Here is a 22,067-nt window from a genome sequence, read left to right on the forward strand (position 1 = left end):
TCCTAATTTAATCTCAAATAATAATCACAGCAAATTTTATTTTACAAAACTGCTTTCCATTCGCATCGATAACTTGTTCGGGTTCGAGAGAGGCTCGCGTACTTTGAAGCGCGCGGCCGGCGGTTCCCGAAGGTCGAGATTTGTTCCGAAGTTTGTATGAATGAAACTTATCCTAATATCTCTGAACGGCGTGCGGCTTTCTTCGGTCATTCCGCCAACAGGGTAACCGCCACGGTGGCGCGGGAAGCCGGCGAGAGAGCCGAGCACGTGCGAGCTCGCGAGAGAAAGCCGGAGGGCCGCCGTCGCGTCGTGCCGGATTGCCTGTTCGAGCAGGGTCACTGGAACATGCTCGTGTGTACGAACTGTCTGCAACTGTCATTCACCTCGCGGTGCACACACACACGCACGCACGCACACGCACACACTACGTGTGTACCAGCGAGATATTTCTGGCCGCCCCTCTCCCTCTCCCCTCCGCCGTTCTCTCCGCGCGCGTGGAAAATGCGGGAGATCGAGAGAGGACGAGGGCGAGAGTGAAGGGCCGGGAAGAAACTTTGTTGGAGAAAGAGAGAGAGAGAGAGAGAGATGTCTATCGGCGACGTGGAACATGCTGGACCTTCGAACCCCGACTTGGATCACGTGCGTGACTGTTCTCTCGGATCGATCCGTGAACTGCGCGACACGTGTGCCGATACGATTCACGTCGGAGCATGGTGTGCCGTCGCGATGCAGAGTGGCACGGGAGTAAGCCGCAAAGTTGTCGCGTATCGATTAAGCTGCAGCGTTTGCAGGGACGCAATGAAGGAAAGTATCGCATTAGGACAGTGGTCGGCTGACCAACACCATAGCCACGTTGTCAATTTCACTGCTTTCTTTCGTTGCGAGGGCGAATAAGGAGTCAGTCCGCCAGTCGATAACGTTTATCGGCAACTATAATTCTAACCCAGTTAACTTGACTATAGTCTCTCGCGACAAACGATCTGTCATGTACCGAGGGAATCGCGTTCAGCTATGTTCGCGTAAAAATAATTCTGATGCATTATATACCTCTGTATAATTAATGACTGATTCTTTATAGCTGATGTGATGGCGCTAAGAATATTCCCATATAAATAAATGTCCTTTGTCGATATTTATCCGCACCTCATCGTTGCTCACTGACTGCGATTATTTCATCGGGGTGCAATCATTGAAATCGCGGGATTGCGGGATCGACAGTCGATCGACCGACCATCATCCGAGGCGACTTTCCTTCGGCTTCAAAGCGTGTAAAATGCGATCATGCTGACGCTTGCGGGTCACCGAGTCGTGTCTCTACGCATGATGCTACATATCGGGAATATCGCCGTCTGTGACAGCTCGGTGCGCGGACTTGACGGTGTACAAGTCTCGCCAGGATATGGTCGAGGTGCATCCCCTAACGACGCGACCTTGAATAATTCACGACGAGATTTCGCGGCGTGCAACACGGCTGAAGGATCGCACAATGTGTCCCGGGGGAATCGTAAGAAACTTTTCTTGCAACTTGTGGGATTTTCAGTTTACGTTCTCTCGCGTCGAGACTCCAACCGCGGAATGCTAAACATTGATTGCTCGTTTGAACGTGTTCGGCACGGCTGGAACGCGTTTACGGAATACCGTACAAAATCGTTTCACGTTTCACAGTTACACCTCAACGACGTAACTTCCGCGGGTAATTCCTTCGAATTTCCTTGGCAGTGAGGTACGCTCCGTAGCGACGCCGTGTTTCTACACCGTACGACGATTCGCGAAAAGAGCGAGCGACCCCAACGGTGCACGACAGTCGGTGGCTACCTCAACGTGAACGCACGTGATATGCGAGAGAGGGAGAGAGAGAGCATTTTCTCGCGCATTTTCTAGCAGTCCCTGCATATTTTTCGATAATTTCGCTCAAACTACCGCACGACTAGATCCCCGTAGAAGCAGCAACGCCGAGTTTTCCGCGATTTTACATAAATGCGCTCGAGCACGTCGCCATTTGAGAATTTTTATGGATTTTTTCCATAATGAGATCTCGCGAAGCGAATTGAATGCATAATCCGAAGAAACTTTCTCGGCTAACGTTTCGAGCGATTTCTATTGAAAGTATAAAAAGTTGCACGTTTTTACTAGCGCGAGGACATTGAGTTAATTCAATTGCGTCTTTGCGAGAACGCTTTATGTGATGCTCGAGTCTGGTCAGACGAGTATTATGATAGCATTTGAAAAACGGCTCAGGATTTGGCGACTCTGGACGCCCGAAATAAAGAAATTTCTCTTGAAAGACGTAACGTCGCGTTGATGCGAATCGTTGGCGCGCGGCATCGCTGTTAGCGGGCCTCTCGGTGTTGCATCATCGCTTAATAGAATGCCGTGCCGTCCAGCCGCCATAACCTCCGCGATGGGTCGACCCGCGCCGTCGACGTTCCTGGAACGGGGGAGGGCAGGGAACGCGAGAGAGCGAGAGCGAGCGGAAGAGCGAAGAAGAACCGTGTGCAGGAGGAGGAGGAGGAGAAGAGAAAGAGGGCGAACAGGGTCGGGCAGGGGGTGAACCCCTTATTGATTTTTAGGGTGACACTGTCAACCGGCGGCGAGTGTCGAGTCCCCCGCGACGGGCGACTTTGAAACGATGGCGTGCGAGGAAAAAAAATACCGCCGACTGAGGCGGCGCCCCATTTGCACGCCCTCGCACAAGGAGATTTTCAACCCCCTTCCACAGTGTCTTTCGACACCCCGTTGACAATACCACGTGTCGGTTGGCGCCTCGTGCCTCGGACGATGACAACGTCAAGCCGGCCGGCCTTAGCTGATGCGCGTGCCGGGCGAGGCCGTGCGACGTTTTTTCGTCGCGGCGCGTCGCGGCAGTTGGCGGTGGTGGCGGCGACGGCGACGGCGGCGACAGCGGCGGCGGCGGCGGTAGCAGTGGCGGTGGCGGCGGTGGCGGTGGCGGCGGCGGCGGCGATGACGATGCCGACGGGGAGGAAAGAGTAACCACGTCGGCAGTCCCGTTGCGGTCGGGGGTGCAGCTCTCTCTTTGCGCGCAGGGCCGTACACGTCCGTGGGAGACGCTCCACGTGGGGTGAGCTCTCGGCCACCCTCTCGCAATCGCACGCGATTCCACGTCTTTCTCGCGCGGCTGTACATACATCTGCGCTTCTCTGTCTTTATCGAGGGCGGTTGCCACGTTGGGAACGCGAAGGGCACGCCGGGGGTGCAAGTCTCCGAACTCGCGAGCGAGCAAAGTCTGTAGTAGTGATCGTCGCTCTTTTTTCTCTCTCTCTCTCTCTCTCTTTTTCCTTTCTCTCTTCCAGCTTGTTTTTTTATTTCTTTTAGTCCCACCCCGCGTTTTTCTGCTCTCCCGGTTCCGAGAGACGGGCGTCGCGCTGGCGGACGCGAGTGACGCACGAGTTGCATGGGAAGAAGCGTGGCGACTCTCGGAGCAACGCGGACTCAACTCGCGACGCTCGCTCGCGATTCGCGACAGCATGGGATCGTTCCGGGAAGTACGCAGTGCGGTCGACACGGAGCACGGCGGATCGCCGTCGCTTACATCGATGCGCGTGGGATTGTAAGTACGGAACGTTGGAACGATCTTACGCGCTGCGCGCTCCGAAGTGAAGTGTGCGGAGAGTCGCGCATACAGGCCGCACGACGCGCCGCTAGGTAAGCCGCGAGGTTGCGGCAAAACACCCCAAGAAACCCATCGTGACCCGACTGACGGAGGTAACGTTCTCGCCGTCGTTCGCGTACCTCGGACGCGTGTAACATCGTTGTCGCGCGTACATGTACACGGCGTCGCTCGGCATGCAACAGGCGACACCACTGCGTTGCCAAAGTTTCACGTTGATTAATCGATCGAAAATTACCGCGTCGACGTAATACAACTATACTCCGCGGACTTGACCGCCGATCGATTTCGCGCGTGCGAAATCCCCGACCAAGTTGACCGTTCTTCCAATTAATTAAACAGTGGGGGAAAGAGGGTAAACGTAATTCGTACACACTCACGTAACGATAAAACGACATCGCGAGAGAACGACCGCGCCGCCGAGGACGTTAGCCGCGAAATTACGCCAAGCGCGGCGCACGCGAGTCACAATCGATACCGGCGAGAGAGAGAGAGAGAGAGAGAAAGAGCGTGAGGTGTGTGTTGCGGTGTGTAGCGGGCGGCGGCGACGGTCGACGATTTGACAGTCGTTGACAGTCGGAAAAAAAAGCGCGCTTGGACGAAGGTGTGCGCTCGCGAACGTGACACGCGTGTCTCGGCAATCGTCGCCGCGACGCGGAAAGCCACGCTGTTCGCACGACTCCTGGCGGTGACGCGAGCCGTCGCCATTCGCGTGAGACCGGCGGCGAGGTGGTCGCGCGAAACAACAAACCACGCGGCACACGAAGGGTGGCACACCAAGTGTGGAGTAGGGTGGTAGACGAAGGAAGACGAGGCGAACGATTCTTCCTCTCGGGGGTTGGTGCGTGCGTCGCGTTGCGAGAACGCGGGGTGCGAGACGCGGCTCTCTCTCTCACACACGACTGATAAGAAGGAACGCTGAAAAAAAAATAGCGGAAAAATGGCAGCTCCGTTCGGCGTCCACGCGTGGAATAGCGATTGCCATCCGTGGCCGAGAAAGAAATCCAGTTGACAGTCGAGCGTGAGCGGCGTGAGACCGAGAAGCGACGTACGGACACGCGAGGGACGACCACGGCAAGAGGGAGGATAGAAGCAGGAGGGAAGGAGGGCAGAACACGTGGTGCGCGAGGAGCGAGCGGCCTAGAGGGCGAGGTGCGTGCGTGGCCCGGCTACGCTCCTGGAGCACGTGTGTACGTGCACCTGCACGAGCGTGCCCTCCGCGCAGTGACGGTAATTGACAAACATTTCCGCCGAGTGCCGATCGGCGCTACGCAGCGTCGATCGCTTCGTCAGGCGACTCGCACGATTTTCATTGAAATTTCACGAATGCGGATCGCAGTCGTACATTCTTCGATCAGGGACTCTGAATAACGCGGCGAGCGCCAAGGATCGCAAGACTCTAGAACGTGGAATCTGCAATCAAGTAAATCAAGTTGACCACCCACGTATCCCGCGAGGTGGGCTACGTCCCTGGCCTGGCGTCAAGTTCGTCTGTTGACTCCGGTGGTGTTTATTCGCGCTCGGCCCGACTCGCTCTCTCTCTCTCTCTCTCGACCGTGCATCCTCAGCCCGCTCTCCCGCTCCCTCCTTCCTTCTCCATCCTTGGTCGGACGAGAGCGTGCGCGCGCGCGGGCGGGCGGGCGGGCGCATTCGCGGGGTCGCCTGTGTTTGGAACGTCGTGAGCTTTCTGCAATGTGATGACGCGCGGCGGATGAATTGTTATTAGCGTCATGCTGCAACAGTGCACGCACCTGGCAGCAGGTGCACGTTCGCGACGCATATCAGTGTCGATCGACATGTCCTGAGTGTACGGTGCGACGGAATCCACGGCCGTTGGAAAAATGCCGGCGACGCGACCACCGTGCGCTAGGCCGACTTGGTTGTTTCTGTCGTTGTTGCCGTACCGAGACGAGCCCGCGACTGTTACGCGCGTTGTGCCGCGACGAACGCTCGACGCGGCCAGGGACTCGTGAAGCCCGCGGTCAAGCGTGTCTTCGTCACGTACCGACTGGACGTTGCGATCGCGCGTTCCGCGTACTGTGTGTGTACTGGTTTAGGTTAGGTGCACCGGCACATAACCTTAAAACGCGAACGGTACGCCGTAAACCGGGGCTGCGCGTATCGAGCCAGCCTCCGAGTTCTGAGATCCGTGGAGACGATCGAGACACGAGACACGAGACACGAGTCACGAGTCCGTGCATTATCGTCGAAGCTTCGTACTGGCTGTTTTGTGCACTGGATGATCGGTGGGATGGAATGAGCTGGGGGACGGCGGGACAATGAAGGCCAATGGGACAAACAATGGTGATTTTTCCCTTCATTCCGCGTTTATGCCGTTGCGTTGATGTGTTACCGAATCTGTGACTTCATCTTGAACGAGAGAGGAGTAGTCTTAGTATGTGATAGTATTGCAACAGTTTATGACAGGTTGTTTATGTATATTGTAACCTTCGATGCTTATCGCAGCAGATAAAGCACTCTGTTGTCACAATGTACGAGAGGCTTAGTCGCATAATGTTTTATATGAGCTGCTCTCGATTAGTTTTTCTGTTATGAATGTCATACAGACTTACAGAATGCTTTCTGAAATATCAGCGGATTGTCGACTGTAAACAAGTAACTTGTTCTTGTGTTTACTACAAGACTGCAATCAAGCCAACGTATCAATATTATTATTACCCTATATATTATAGCTAACCTGCTAATGATTCTGTCGTCACAACTACATAATACTTTCTATTTGTATCCCTGCGTAATACAATTTACATGCAGTTACATTACACATCTATTTTCAGGCTGTAGCCGTCTGAATACGCCATTGGCAGCCACCACCACGCTGGAGGATCCGGGTACACCAGCCTCCTGGAAGGGCCCGCCGCCCGGTTCGGAGGCATCACCCTTTACGCCCAATTCTGTCGGTCAGGGCGGTGGTCCCGGCTCGGGTCCCTACAATAGCACAGGTGGTCCGCCCAGCAATGCAGGCTTCCAAGGTCCGAGTCCGTTTCCCGGCAGCGCCGGCAGCCCAGCCGGAGCACCGCCGTATCAGGGTCCGCCTCCCGGTTCGGCGACGCCACAGTACACGGCATCCCCCGCGCCGAGCGGTTCCTCGACGCCTGGTCCTGGACCACCGCCCAATTCCACCGGCTTCCCACCGCCCCCGAATAGCTCAGGCCCGCCGTACAATGGGCCCGGGCCCAGTCCGTTTGGATCACCCTCCGGTGCGCCACCGCAATTCGTCGGCCGACCTGGTTCCTCGGGACCACCGTTCGTACCACCAGGTGCCGGTAATCCGCACTTTCCATCCCATGGCCAGCCGTTTGGTGGACCGCAGTACGGGATACCACCCGGGAGTCCATTCGGGCCTGGTGGACATCCCATGGCCGGACCTATGGGTCCTGGACATCCCGCAATGATCGGACCCGGCGGACCTGTCGACAGGCTAGATCAAGGGTGAGTCGTTTACTCCGACTCCGATTTGTACCGCTTGCTCAGAATCTACGGAGCGAGTGATGGTTCCATCTCAATATTATTTGGCAATACGTTATAGCGTATAACATTTGAGACAAAAAGGCTGCTTCTTTTTCTTTCATTCATGGAATCAATTCTCACGGATATTGGGAAATAGCCGCACTCGTCTCTGCTTTGCATGCGTAGTTTATAGTCGGATAATCGATGACCGACGCCATGTCTACGGATCGAAGAAGAAACTTAAAGTTTCCTAAGAACGATAGCAAATGCTGGACTATCGCGAGCGCGAAGCGCCAGCAATAAATATGATGAACACTCGTAGTTTATAACGTCCCATTTTTAATTAATTCTTCTAATTATATAGAAAACTTTGGAAAGATTTTATGCACCGAGAAATATGGAGCGCGATTTGTAGAGAAAGTTGTGCGCACCGGTGGTTACGCTAATGATTATAAATCGCGGTGAAAGTTGCTATTATTCTGATTTGCCGTAATTTCGAGCGGGAGAATAAGTACGGGATGTTTAGGGAACACAAACGTTCAACTTTATCTACATTTTAACGTGGCGAATCAACGAGAATGCACATTTTCCTGCGCTCGTTCGCGGTATATTTATTAGAAAAAAACGTGTACCTCATAAATACACTGTATCTAAATCATGTAAACTGTAATCTATGATCAAATTAGAAGCTGTTGATCATTTAACGGCATAATATGGCACACTTTAATACGAAAGTGATATTATTACTGACGCAGCTCTCAATAATTAATTTTTCATAAGAATTCGCTATTTCGACCGTTTTTATCCATCTTTTACTGCACTGAGAAAAATTTCCATCGGATAACCGATTAAGTAGTGTTTCCGATTGTTAATTTTGTTTAAATGATTAAACCGATTAAATAATGGATATATCCAATTACCTTCATCGGATATGTTCGATCATCTTCTTTGTCTTGTCTTTGTCTTTATTTGTGTCTTAGTACAATTTAATCAGATATATCCGTTTGTTACGATGTAATTGATTATCCGATTAAATATTTTTCTCAGTATGGTAATTTGAAACTCATTTTAGCAATAGGATAATTTGGTACGATAATTATCATAATCAATCTACTGCCATGTCAATCGTCTCGTACTCTTAAAATCGCCGTGTTATTTTTCGATAAATTTCATGTCGCGGTCAGTTATTGACGCGTCAGTTAGTGATGCCATCATGAAGATCGTATTCAAATTGTTCCTCGCGATTATTATCGCTCGAAAGTGTCTCCCGCGCACTATCGCGAGTGCTTCATGTAAAGTATTTTGAACTTTTACGGACGTTAGACATCGCGCGCAAACATTTTTTTTTATTGCAATTTTCGGCGATTCGCTTCTATGTACTCGGAATCCTCTACGCATGCTTCGCGTATTCTTCTTGCTTGAAAGCAGCGGGTGTGTGGTCATCGTCAGGTATGTACGTTGCAATTTGCTACTTTGATATTCTTCGCTAATTCTATTGATAATTTATCATTTCGTTTCTACCATCATTTGTACCATTTATTGAAATATTTCAAATTTCTATCGTAATTATCACAAATACTACAAAGTTTATACATTCAATCAACGTTGCCACGCCTTCGAAATCGTCTTTCTCGAAGCGCGATCGCTCATCGGTCACGTGATGCACGGCGTTATGATTCAAATCATTCTGCACATTCTAATCACGATTATTACCGTTTAAAAAAAGTTCTTAAGCGCAGAAACTTTACGTTTCCGTATTCCGCAAAGTATCGAACGTTTGTCGTAACGTGTTAGGTATCGCACTCAATTGCTGTCATTGCGGTTTCGGCATTGGCTATCCGCTTTTATGTGCCCAGAATGTCCATCGAAATTCACTTTGCATAGTTTACGTAATTTTCTCGCCAAAGTACACCGAAAGTGCAACGGGCACATGATCATGTACAGCAGTTCGTCCTGTAATTATTTGCGTCAATTACGATTTTCATCATTTCATCGTTTCTAACATCTGATTTACTTAAATTTCATCTCCACATTATTTATTGTAACTGCACACTGATAGGTTTCGCTCGAAAGATTAGGTCAGTTATCGTTCTTCTTATCGTCCGTCCGAACTGTGAGATGATCTCCAAACCCGTTGTCAGGTTTTCAAACAATTTCCAATTGATTTTACTTGTTTTCCTCTCTGTCATTTAAAATTTTATTAATTGATAAAATTTGTATATAATTAAGAAGGAGAAGATTAAAGCATGAATGAATTGCATGTAAAACAATTGCTCAACACGATTCTGCACGAACTTTTATCTTTAGAAACTCTAGATCTGAACTGTGCTGTGCACGGCATATCATTTTAACCGAAAACTATGAAAAGAAAAGTTTTGTCAAAAATACTTTACGAGAAGTTCAAGAGATTACGTATTTTGTATTGCCAACGCATGCCTCCGTGCACGGGTATTATTATCCTTTCGGTAAAAAGGAAAGGGAAACGAGAGTGCGCGAGACAAGAAAACAGCATGCACGTAGCTTGTGTCGCCGTGTTTGACATTCCTAGATAATGCGATCCACAGGTAGCCGGCGTTATTTATTGTTCGTCTCTCGTCCAGTCCGCATTCTTACTGATAGCCCTGCTCGAGCACGCTCGTATTTACGCCCTTCGGGATCCGTCTTAATCGTTTGCATCGAGTCCTCGTCGTCGTCGTAGTCGCCGCCGCACTCGTACGCTCGAGTAACTTATCACGTGCTTCAAACACCTATACACAGCAACTTGAGACTCCTAGCGCGCGCACGCACGCACACGTGGAGAGTCTGCGGGGTTGGTCGGTCGAAACGACGGAAACCAGTTTTTCGAATAGTTTTGTAACAGGCGTGCGGGGCTGTTACGCGCCCCGTTCGATCGGCCGAGTCGGAGAATGAGGCGGAACGCAACTTTGTTGAATACTTCCACGACGTGCGCGATGAGACTCGAATGCAGACTGGATCGAGACAGAAAAAATCCGTTACGATTCTGCTAATTATCGTACGTGCGATATGTATGTTAGATTAGTAAATAGCATTACCTGGAGCATTTTTCGGCGCGGATACACCCGGTGCGGATGTGGTTTGCGACGCGTAGGTACATCCGCGAATCCGCACGCACGCGGTTTATGCTCCGGTACGTGTACGTGTGTGTGCGCGCGTTGCTGCACGTGCCCGCGTGCGCGTAGCGGTACGCGTGGGTGCGAACGCGCGGTGTGCTTGTCGGTGTGTGGAATATTCTAAATTCCGGCAAACCGCCGAACCGATTGCGTCAAACGTGCGGATAGGCGCGGTGCACGGGTAACGTGAAACGTCGCGACCTTTCGCGTTGTGCAACGCAAAAGTCACGAATGCCCGAAATTGCACAAAAGAGATTTCCAACTCGTATACACTGATACGTAGACAGCAGAAGTGGGTCAACAAATGTGACGCGAAAGTAGACGTGTTATTACGTGTCGGCGGATTTTCCGAGAAACTTTATGTCGTTAATCACGTCACGTTATTTAATATTGAACGTTGAGACATTTAAAAATTTTTTTAATATTTTACTTCAAACAGGTCTTGTTCTTTGATTTCATCTGCACCCTTGTAGAACAAAACATTAATTTAATATTTACTTGATAATTTAGGAAATGAGCACAATTTGTAAAAAATAAAAGTTGACGTAAATTCCAGAAATTTTGAAAAAAGTGTTACGGCTATCTTGATATTGAACATGACTATCTTACATCTATATAAATATTATATATATTTGCTCTAATGTACTCGATAATATAATCTTTGATATCGGCGAACGCCGAAAACGATTACGGCGTTAAAGGCAGATTACTGCCTTTAAAGGATCGTATTCGGTAGTACGTCGATGAAGAATGCGAGGGAAGTAGAACAACATCATTAACGAACGATGCTATAAGCACTCTATTTTCCCGAGGGAGTTGAAACGAGGTGAGCACGAGCCACGAATAAACGTAACTTAAAAAGGAACTTGTGCCAAGCGAGGCGCGCCACGTGGGTGGCGCATACATTTATTTTCCGTGCAGAGATCTTAGCAAATTAATATTTCGCGTCAAATATCATTTATTCTTTTCGAATTAAATACTCTTGAAACCGGTAAATCGATTTTCCGGTAAAAATTAATATCTAATATTTCAGTGATGTTATTTCTGCTTATATCACATAACATTCGCGTTGACATATTATATATATATATATATATATATATATATATATAAAATGAAAATGGTAATATTTTATTAAATATCGTCGACACATCTTTTTAACGTGCACAGGCAAAAAAAAACGATTAATAAAATTTGATAATGATAAAATATTTTATAAGAAATCTGCGTTCTTTTTTTTCGAAATAATTTTACCGATTATATTTTACAATTAGCGTTTTACTTAGTATCGTAAACCGCTGATCGCTCGATAGTACCGTTGTTATTGAATTATTAGAATTTCCGAGGGCAAGGATTAATGCACCACAAACATAATCGGCGCGGGCGCGCGTCTGGGTGGAATTTATTACAGCCTCGCGGTGCACGGGAGTCGCGCGTGTCATTAATCAGCTCTGCCACATCTCGGAGACACGATAGATTGCCTTTAATCATTCTAATTAGCGACATATACGAAGATTATAAAGTAGACGTGCCCGCGCGGCACGAGACGGTGGCGCGCTATTGCGGAGGATTTATGAAATCGAAACGACAAAGTCCCGCGTGATGCAGTCCCGCCGAACATGAATTTTAATTCCTGTCCACTCTTAATTAACTTACATAAATTATAGGGTAACTCTATAATTTTATCGACGTTGAATAATCGTCCACCTGTCACAACTTAGTTAACACTTCCTTCCTTCTCCCAGTTTTCTGTTCAAGTGTATACGCGCGCTCGGTCGGAGAGCAGCGGAGAAATTGCGGTTAAGATAAATTAGCCGGGATAAAGTGCGTTTCTCTCTTTCTTCTCCTTTTCTCCCTCGTTTTAAGTATCCCCGGCACATTGTTCCGGGGGGCGAGACCGAAACAAAATAAGTAGACGCCAGCTCTTGACACGGATTGTACCGCGCGAGGTGACGCTAACTTTTGTACGGTGTTGTACGTGACCCACCTCTCTCCCCCTTCGCTGCTCTCCTCTCCTCCTTCCACCCTAAACCTTCCTAGCCACCCCGTGTTACGGAGGGTGAGTCCGGGGTATGAGGAAGGTCGGGGGACAAGAGGGAGAAAGAGAGGGAAAGAGTGAAACGGAGGTTCTCATATTTCCAGTGTTTTAATTTTTCACGATATCTCTCCGCACTGCTGTCTGCAAATTATTTGTCATCCTCCGTTCTACGCCCTTCGTCTTTTCGCACGCTCGGATGCCGTTCTTTTGTCGATTCCTTTAGAGAACGAGATGCACGGCGGATGAAGGACTCGATTGTCGCTACGTGACGCGCGGATCGATAGTTAGCGCGTGTTAAAGGCAGCGCAAAAATTGCAGCGATTTCACAAACGTCGCGAAAACGCCCTCCCGATTTCTTTCCGCTTCGCCGTACCTTCTTTGTGTAGCGCATAGATGGGTGGGAAATTACGAATCCCTTATTGTACGGACAATGTCGTCGAGAAACTGAGACTTTTAGTAATTGCAATATTGCAACACTCATTTTTTTCAAACTATATATGGAAGAACATAGGGAATACTGTAATATGTAAAAATACAAACAGTCGTTATTATAATGTAATTTTCTCAAGCTTATCCTAAGATATCATAATAACTATTTCGATAATAAATTTCTCCCTATTATATAATATCTTAGAAGAAACATTAATTATACATGGAAAATGTTAAAAATACATTCAAATACGCTATTCTGATATTCGTTTCAAAGTCCTCAACTTACCTGGAGTAGGTAAAAAATTGTTTTTCTACAAGGTTCTTATTGAGAACCACTTTGGGTTCTCTTCTCCTTTTTATTCCTTCTTCGATAGTAGAGACAGAGAGAAGAGACGAGAAAAGAGAAAGTGAGAGTGCGGCGGCAGGAGAAGGTGTTGGTTGATTGGTTTGTTTGTTTGTTTGTTGGTTTGTTTGTTTGTTTGTTGGTTGGTTGGTTGGTTGGTTGGTTGGTTGGTTGGTTGGTTGGTTGGTTGGTTGGTTGGTTGGTTGGTTGGTTGGTTGGTTGGTTGGTTGGTTGGTTGGTTGGTTGGTTGGTTGGTTGGTTGGTTGGTTGGTTGTTTGGTTGGTTGGTTGGTTGGTTGGTTGGTTGGTTGGTTGGTTGGTTGGTTGGTTGATAGATCGATCGATCGATCGATCGATCAATTGGTTGGTCTATCAGTCGGTCAGACTTTCGGTCTCGGATCGGGACAGTTCTCTGTACGTTCACCCCCGCCGGTTACACTTTCGCGTGCAAAGGGATTCCTTAGAACGCTGGGGATCTCTGGCGGTGGTAGACGCACGTTTCGTTACCGTTTGTCTCAGGTCGTGGTCGAGCCCGCGGTTCCACGCCGTTACTCCCGCCATATTTCAAAAAAGAACAGAAATCTATCGGATCGTTGTAAAGCAATCTTTCACTCTCTCCTTCCCTCTTTCTCTTTTTCTCTTGAATTCTCTTGATTTCTCAAGGAAAATGCAGGTAGAGAGAAAGGGAGAAAGTTGCTTTGTACTGCGTCTCGTCGGTGCGGAGGCACGTAAATCGCGTCAACACTCGGAAATATATCTGGTCCACGCGAAGAAACATCTGTGTTCGTTCAATGGATTTTTTCTTCAAAAATTTAGCTCGCGAGATGGACTGACTAGTAGTGGACCTTTGTCCCGATCTTGTTAGATATTTTAAGAGATGCGTAAAATCCTGGGTGAGATACGGTTTGGAATGAATTTTCTTCGTCGAGGCAAGTCGAGCTTGCGACTCGATCGCGTTCTAGAAATGCAGTGCTCCCTGGAAAAATATAGTAATCGATATTTATGTGAGAACATTCGTTTGATTTTATCGTTAAGTAAGATTGAACGAAGATTAATGGCCGCGAAACGAAGAATAACATTTTGAAGACTAAATCAATTTCTATTTCTATCAACATATTGTTTATGTAACGAAATGATATTTCATGTTTGATAAGATTTAAGGAATTATTAAAAAATGTCTCGAAATGACAATTATTCAGTAACTCCGATTAGACTTGACGAGTAAGTAGTAACATTAGATAAGATACAATATTATATTATATAGATATTATACAAATAAGTGATAATATTAGATATAGAATGTCAGGTGAATGATGTTTTTACCGGATCATTTAATGCGTTACAGGTGTCGCGCAGAAATGCAGCTGCATAGAAAACGCGCATATAAGTTGCATTACACTTGGAAATGGCAACGAAGCGCCATGTATCACACACTGTCTCGACCTGCCTTGAATTTATGGTTGATAATTTTCTCGGGCAGCAACTTGTTTCTCCTGGCTGGAATATCTCGCTCTTCTTACGCGGGTATTTCCTTGGTGCCTCGGTAGCAACTTGTTCGTACTGTACGGCAGTCGTATCGGTACTCGTCCGCTTACTACCAACTTCCTTCGCTGCATTGAAATCACTCTTGACGCCCAAACTATCGCGTACGGATAAAGTTGATAAAGATTACACTGCATGTTTGCAAAATCGTAATTCAACACGGATAAAATGTCCCAGTCATGTGTGCCTGCGTTCTCAAAGATATCTCAACGAAATCGTGTACTGGATCGGCAACCGATATCTTTTACAATATTAATTATTATTAGCAAACACACGATGCCGTCTACGGAAAGTACTTTACGAAACAACAATGCAAATTTTCGTCTGATGAGTATTCTCACCGGCGATGTGCAGGACGTTATCGGCAAGTACATTTCGCGGGAGGATAGGAGCGCGCGCGTAACCGCGGTCGATGCGTGGAAAATCGTTGAGGAATGATTTATTGATCGTCCTTTAGATTCGTGCTCTTTGCGTGCATTATTAGCTGTGACGGCAGTACGTCGAGGAAAAGAGATAGTATTGATTTTTACCGATATTTAGCTGTGGAATTATCCCTTCTCCCCCTCCCCTTTTCTCCCTTTCTCCCTCTCTCCCTCTCTCTTTTTCTCTCTTTCAGTCTTTATGGCTGCCGCCTTCCTTTCCCTTATTCCCCTCCGTCCCTCTTTTTGCTCCCCTCTGTTCAGTTCACCTTCCCCTCCGCTTCGTGGAAGCTTCGTCGTTCCTTTCGAGCCACCCTCTGCAGGCAGCACCCCTCGCGTATCCTGAAGGAGAGAGAAGCCGGATACCAGAGATAGAAAATCTGAATACCTATGACCCGGAAGGACGTTTCTATGCTAAATACACGTTGAGTAACGGCAAACAACTAGGTTTCTTGTCGGCCCATAACAAGAATCGTACTATTTCCCGGAGTTTCAACTTTCCTGAATGCACTGCTGCTGATAAATTTGTTCCGACGAAAAATTATAAATAATACAAAGTATGGCTTTCTTGTTTGGCTTTTTTGTTTGTCTCTCGATACATTTCTATTCTATTCTGTTCAGTATTATTGTCATTTGTCAATATCGAGGGTCATTGGCCACTCTAACAGAATTTCTATAATTGCATGCTTAGCACGACGACTGATCGTTTATTGGCACGACGTACGTGTATTGTCATTAATAAGCTATTAATCTTCAGTCTGAAAGTGGTTTTATGTATCGTTGCCCTATCGAACCTTTCGAAATCACGCTTCGTCTTTTTTCCCGAAAGGTGAAAGTCGACGCACGGTCGAATAACTCATCGACGCTCAATGCGTCAACGATGAATTATTGACTCTTCGCACTTGGGTGCATTATATCCGAGAGAGACGCGATTTCCTTCGGGATCACCTCTCATCCTTTTTCTGCTATTTTTTTTCGTTACCTCTGGCGACCTCTGTCGATTCCGGTGAGGAACTCGGCGAGATCCTCCACGGATATAACAGCCACGTCTACGGTGTTTCCCTTATCGGCGCTAGTGTACGAGCGTAGGCAGCAGTTGCAGAGGGGAAAGCTCGGGAACTCCCTAATTTATAGGGTTAAGGACAAGAGCAAGGACGAGGCAGCAAGCGGAGAAGGAAGCGACAGAAATTGGGGGAGGGACTGAAGGAAGGGGAGAAGAGCGCCTCTTACTAAAATTCAAAAGTTCCTCGCCGGAGTTTACGATACCGTCTAGCCGGCGCGTCGCTGAGATTCCCCCGTCATTTTCTCCGTCTCCTGTCCGCTATTTGCCCTGTCGCTTCGTTCTTTTTCCCGTATCCTTCCTAGACTTCCTCCGTTTCGCCTGCATTTAGGTGCATATACGGATGAACACGAACAAATCCTAATTTAGGGAACGGCGCAACGGCGATGTCTTCCTCCTCGAGTGGAACAGGAACGAAGTCAGTTTTGTAATCGGATAGCTTTGAGAGCATTCAGTTCTTGAGAGCACGCGATCCTTCTTGCCTTGATTAGAGAAGTTTATTGGGAATTTAGTAAATCATTCTCACGTGATAGAATAAGATCGTCTTCGATGCAGTATCGGAAAACATTCAATCGCGATACGATAACGCAATAGCCAGTTGCGTACCCGTTGTAGGTCCTCCACGCGTTGGTCCCTTATGTCGACACCGTCGATCGGGGTGTGAGTCACTCCACGATTCCGCGCACAATCGCGCATCTGGTCACGCACGGATTGTCCCTGGTTCCTAGGGCGCGCGGATGCTGCGCCCAGCTTCTTACTTCCGCACGCACGCAGTGCACCAAGGGGCCTCGCTGCGGGACATGTGTAGATCGTTATGTCGTTTATCCTTTATCGCGTACTCGCGTGATGGAAAGGTACACAAGTTACCTGCGTCTCTCTTTGATTCGCTCATTCCGATCTGCAAATAAGGATATTTTCTTCTCGTTGTAAGGATGGAGTAAATTGTACGGGATCACGTTTGCGTCATAACGAGTGTAAACGACCTTTTGCTTCCCTTTTGCTAGCTTTATTTACAACGCAATTCTTGAGGTGATTCTGCTTAGCGATGCCTTATGATATTTTGAGTATTTTCTGGATATCGTTTAGTTTAAAATGCCCGTTTCCCTCAATTCAATAAGCGTTGATGAAACGCGTCAGAGTGATGAGCACCAAGCAGAGAAACCGAGTGTAGTAAGAGGCTAAATAGTAATTTGCTAAATAATAAATAATAATGAGGAATTAATGGTAATGATAAATTAATAATGTATTCGGATAATGTGCGCCTTCCACTATAATTTTCTAGCGATTTGTTCCGGCATCTCTAAGGAAAAAATGCAGGCTACTCGCTTTAATTGCCGCGCCTTTCACGAGGAATTATTCGCTCACTTAAAAATTTCGCCGTTCTATTTGATAATTGGTAATACTGGAGATTGATAGATCGAGTGCTTACGATCAAGTGTCAAGAATGCAACCTTTCGTCTATTTTTTCACATTTTACTATCGACTGCCAGGATCTTTAACAACTCGCAATCACATCAAGAAAAATTCAAAAAATTAAAATAATTAAAAAGAAACATTAGGTTGTCTCTGAAAATATCGCAATTCTATGTTCGGAATACGCGCTAATTATTGTCTATACGTCCTTCCAAAGTCGTTTCCGCCAATTTCTCTGTACCTTCAAAGATTTCTTTTTTAATTGGCACTCTGTCGAGTTCGCTGATGCGTGATGTAACACGCGTCGTTCTAGAGTTCAGCTACAACGAGCCAACAGGCTTTTGTCATTAAGATATTTGTGGATTTTATTGGAGCTTTGCCACAATAAAAAAAAAGTACTTAATAACGAATAATATAATAAATATGATAAAAGATGCACTTATTGATACATCAGAATTTGATGGATTGATCAGAACTAATGAATTCAGAAATAAAACGGCATTCATAAGAAAATGAAGAAACGAATAATTGACTGAGATTTCAATTACTTAATGATGGAGTATTCATATTCATTAATAGCTAGTATATTAGCATTAGGAAAATACGCTTATTTTTCAGATATAACGAAAAAAGGTTCTTATTTTTAGCGCGTTCATACATATATTTTTTTCATGTGAGAATATTATGGAACATGAAGGATATGCGAAAGAAACGTCCCGACACATTTGATATAACGCGAATACGGTGGTATTTGTGCTAATTGCGTGTCAGGCCGGTCGAAGGGATGATCCCGAGGGAGACAGAGAACGCAGGTGGGGAGAACGACAATGACAAACGCGTTTTCTTCGTGATTCGAAAAGTTACACAGAAAGTTACACTCTTGCGTTTCCGGGATCCAAAAAACGTAGTACACGCAGCTTTCACTGAACTTTTTTATCCATGCTGTATTTCTAAAATTATGCAACACGCACAGATTCGTGCGTTACCAAATCGATTTCTCACCTTTTTGGGCACACCCGATTCGCGAGGCTCTCGTTCCTTCTCGTCGAATGGCCAGGCTCTCCCTTTCCCGACGAATGCGACGTGAGCCATTAGCGCAGGTCACGGCGTTATTAAAGACAATGAAGCAAACTTTATACGAGCGGGGGTACGGGGCCAATTACTTGGCAATTAGTCGAGCGAGCAACAAGTGAGCATCGCCACGGACCTCTCTCTTCCTCTCCCTTCCTTTCGCGTCTCCTTCCTTCATTCTCTTCGTCTTCTCGATCTCCAGCTTCTCCGTTCGTTTCTCCGTTGTGGACCGACATCGTCTTCCTCGATGGGTCGCGAAATACGCGGGAAAACGTGTTGCTCGATTGCCGATCGACTTGTTTGACTCTAATGTCGCCCCCGTTGCTGCAATCTTACGCATCTTATGTGACCATCAGAATTGTTGTCGAAATTCTTTCATTGATCGATTCATAAATGAACAACCATCATCGTTCGTTTATGAGTATTTTGAAATGTTCATGAACCGCCTTATTTATAATTCAAGCGTTGCTTTCACGACCTCCACGGAGTGAGAGCGATCAATTGAGCGCGTATTTCTTCCTTCTCATCCGACGATAACGCACCTTGGGAACTGGAGGGATATAAATAGAGCGCGGGGTCACGGTCCTTTTCGCTGAGCAAGAGGGTTGCGCGCAGTCACGGCGGGCCGAGGGCACATAACTCTAATTACAATTTTTAGCAGGTCGCACCTACTCTTCCTACATGGTGCTTGACGAGGTGGCCAAGCGCGGTCGAGAGCCGCGGTACACCACGACACAGGCAGCTTACCCACCCCCTCCCCCCGCACTCTCTCGCGTTTGCGATTTTTGACCCGCACTCCGGCTACCGCGTTATGTACACCCTTGAGCATTCAGGTACACGTAGACGCGACGGGGGTGGCAAAGGGTTGCGGGTACACTCCAATTCAGAAGTCGACTGGCCTTTTAATTGCTATAATGTCTGCAATGTAGAACGCGGATATTTTATACAGTAGACGTGCACATAAAACCCTATCGATTCTGAATTGCTGGTGCATTAAACGCGATATATTGTTTGCGAAATGCGTTACATCATGCGAGAGTTGTATTACCTTGAAACAGCCAATTAATGATTAGCGATTAGCGAGCTTACATCGCGTCGAATCATACTCGTATTTTTTGCGAAACTGCTGTGAACGTTATGAAACAGTTGCCGCCCCTTTTGTTAAATATGAAGATTAAAATTGAAATGTTGTTTGTTCTTTTATTTCTATTTTTCTATTTATTTTATTTCTAATTTTTTCTATCTTTTCCCAAAGAAGAAAGAAACGATTTCCTGCCGCTAATAAAACATTGACCATTTTGCGTAATCGCTTGTTTCTCGCACTTTTTGTTTGTCCACGAATTTTCTCTCGGCAAATATCCAGTGCAAATACCCGACGACTTGAAAAAGCCGGCCCCTTTCGGGATGCGTGAATTAATAATGCGAGTTTCTCGTATCTCGAATTCCTTGTGTTAACTTCTAAATTTGCGGCTAAACGCCATTGTCTGAAAATTACTTTGAGAAATCTTGTCACGAGAAAATCTCGGTAGTCGAACAGTACACATGCTAACAAGAAAGAAAAATATGAAAATTTATTTCAATTGTCCAAATTTATTCAAATTGTTGAATTTTATACGCTATGCATGTGATAATTGTGTGCGCGTAGACAGCAATCATTTTGTTATTATTACAATTAATTACAGACTCAACATGGATTTGCATTGCGATATTCGTACATTATGTATAATTATATATTACACACGTTAAAATATTGATAAATCCAAGAACGCTATTGTGTAATAATCGCCGAGTGGATTCCGTTCGTCACATTCCAATCACATTTCTACCGGAAAAGACCAGAATCCGAAGCGTACGAACGTATGTGCGTGCATGCGCCGCAGTTAAACCGCTGAACCGATCGCTGGGAAAATTGGCCGAAAAATACAGAATCCAATACGGGCGCGATACGCGGATTTACGGATTGCCACATTGTGGATCTCGCGTCCGAATCCCCGCGAGTTGAATTTTCGCCCGAAAATAGTCGCTACTCTCGACGGATCTCTCCCAGAGATCGCAAAAAAAGAAATTCCGGGAATAAAATTTTGCTATCTCAAAAAGCGGTGGGAAATTTCGCATTTAATTATTTCGAGCGAACCAATTTACGAAGCGGAAGCCCGCATATTTATTGTACAGTCCGCGGCAGAATCCGGAAGTCGGTGCATCCCCGGAGCGTTCACCCTCGGCGCGCGACAAAGAAACTTACGACGGCGATTACTTCCGGTGCGCGTCTCACCACGGAAGCTGATAGGCCGTTCGCGAGGTCGTCTCACCGCGGTCGCGTCCCTCTCCACCCCGGAATTTTCCTTCCGCTTCCGGTTCGCGTATCGCCCGATTCGTGGGCTCGATCACGGTGACATCGATCATACTCAGCACGCGGGTGCAAAAGTTCACTCGGCTACTTTTGCATCGCTCTGTACCCGGCAACCACCTTTCCTCCCCCCGAGGGGGTGGTGGAGGTGAGAGGAGGGATGGGGCTGCGGCGGGCGTTTTTCAAATAATTACATCGGGCTGCGGTGGTGGTGGGTCGCCATGGCAACCGCAGTGCCTTCAGCATCCTACGACTGAAGGCAACCGAGCAACCGAGCAGCGCAACCCGGTTCTCTTGCTGCGGACTTCGGAATCCGGGTGTACGCGCGGACCGGTTGGAAACGGTTCCCGCGAACATCAGCACGTTCCTACGGTCGCTGATGGAATTGAATAAATAGCCGCGGATTGGTAATCCGTGTACTCTTCGTGTTTCTTTCCCTTTTTTCCTACGCAAGCTCCACCTAATAAAATATCTCTTCAGCGCGATTATTTCGTCTCGTGGTAATATTTCCCGCTGAGAAGAGTTTCTTGTTTAATTAATGATCGAGGGAAGGCAAAGAGTGAATACATATAATTCCGTTATATGTATGTATTTCTAATATTTTAAGGTTATCAACTTTATAAAGTTCAGTTGAAATGGTCACACAGTGGCACAGTAGTTCAGTGCTGCACATGAGCCTTTCACTCGCTCGCGCAAATTTCACTAAACGTCATTATATTGAAATTTACGAGACAAGTTATTTCGTGATTTCTTCATAAATCTGTGAGAACATTCGTTGCATGACGACTTTCCAGTTTCCAATATTAAATGTCCTGGCAATTAAACGTCGAATTGGATTTTAATATTTCCCTATTCATATCCCTCAAAAAGTCTTAACTTCGCAATTTGACGGCAACAGTTTCTTGCCTGATCTTTTACGATGCATATTATCTTTCGTGTATGGATATAACTTTCGAAGAAAAGAGAATTTTATATTTTTATATGTGTACATTTAACTTGCATCAATAAGAATCTGCGAAGCTGGAAATATACGAGCACCGCTGTTAAATCAATAAAATAAAATTTAATTAACAGTAAAATATATATATATATATATATATATATATAGCACATAAATGTAGCAAAGGAACATTGGAAGGAATCTTTTTGCTACGTGTATAGCTTATACGCTTTACC

General features: G+C 46.6%; 1 protein-coding gene across 1 annotated transcript; it reads left to right on the forward strand.

The window, feature by feature from the left end:
- The first annotated feature begins 5,276 nt into the window (after window positions 1-5,276).
- On the forward strand, window positions 5,277-9,454 carry LOC113561893 (proline-rich protein 2-like). The gene is made up of 2 exons (XM_026969443.1): window positions 5,277-5,932; window positions 6,424-9,454. Exons 1-2 carry the CDS (start codon window positions 5,908-5,910, stop codon window positions 7,080-7,082), a joined length of 684 nt encoding a protein of 227 aa, XP_026825244.1. The 5' UTR covers window positions 5,277-5,907; the 3' UTR covers window positions 7,083-9,454.
- The last annotated feature ends 12,613 nt before the right edge of the window (window positions 9,455-22,067 follow it).

This window comes from Ooceraea biroi, chromosome 5 (genome assembly GCF_003672135.1).
Source record: "Ooceraea biroi isolate clonal line C1 chromosome 5, Obir_v5.4, whole genome shotgun sequence".
NCBI classification, from domain to species: domain Eukaryota; kingdom Metazoa; phylum Arthropoda; class Insecta; order Hymenoptera; family Formicidae; genus Ooceraea; species Ooceraea biroi.

What these genes read in the sequence shown, in the direction of transcription:
- LOC113561893 (XM_026969443.1), top strand. Translation starts at nt 5,908, where the DNA reads ATGAAGGCCAATGGGACAAACAATG. An exon ending in GGCCAATGGGACAAACAATG is followed by an intron (nt 5,933 to 6,423) that starts GTGATTTTTCCC and finishes ATCTATTTTCAG; the next exon opens with GCTGTAGCCGTCTGAATACG.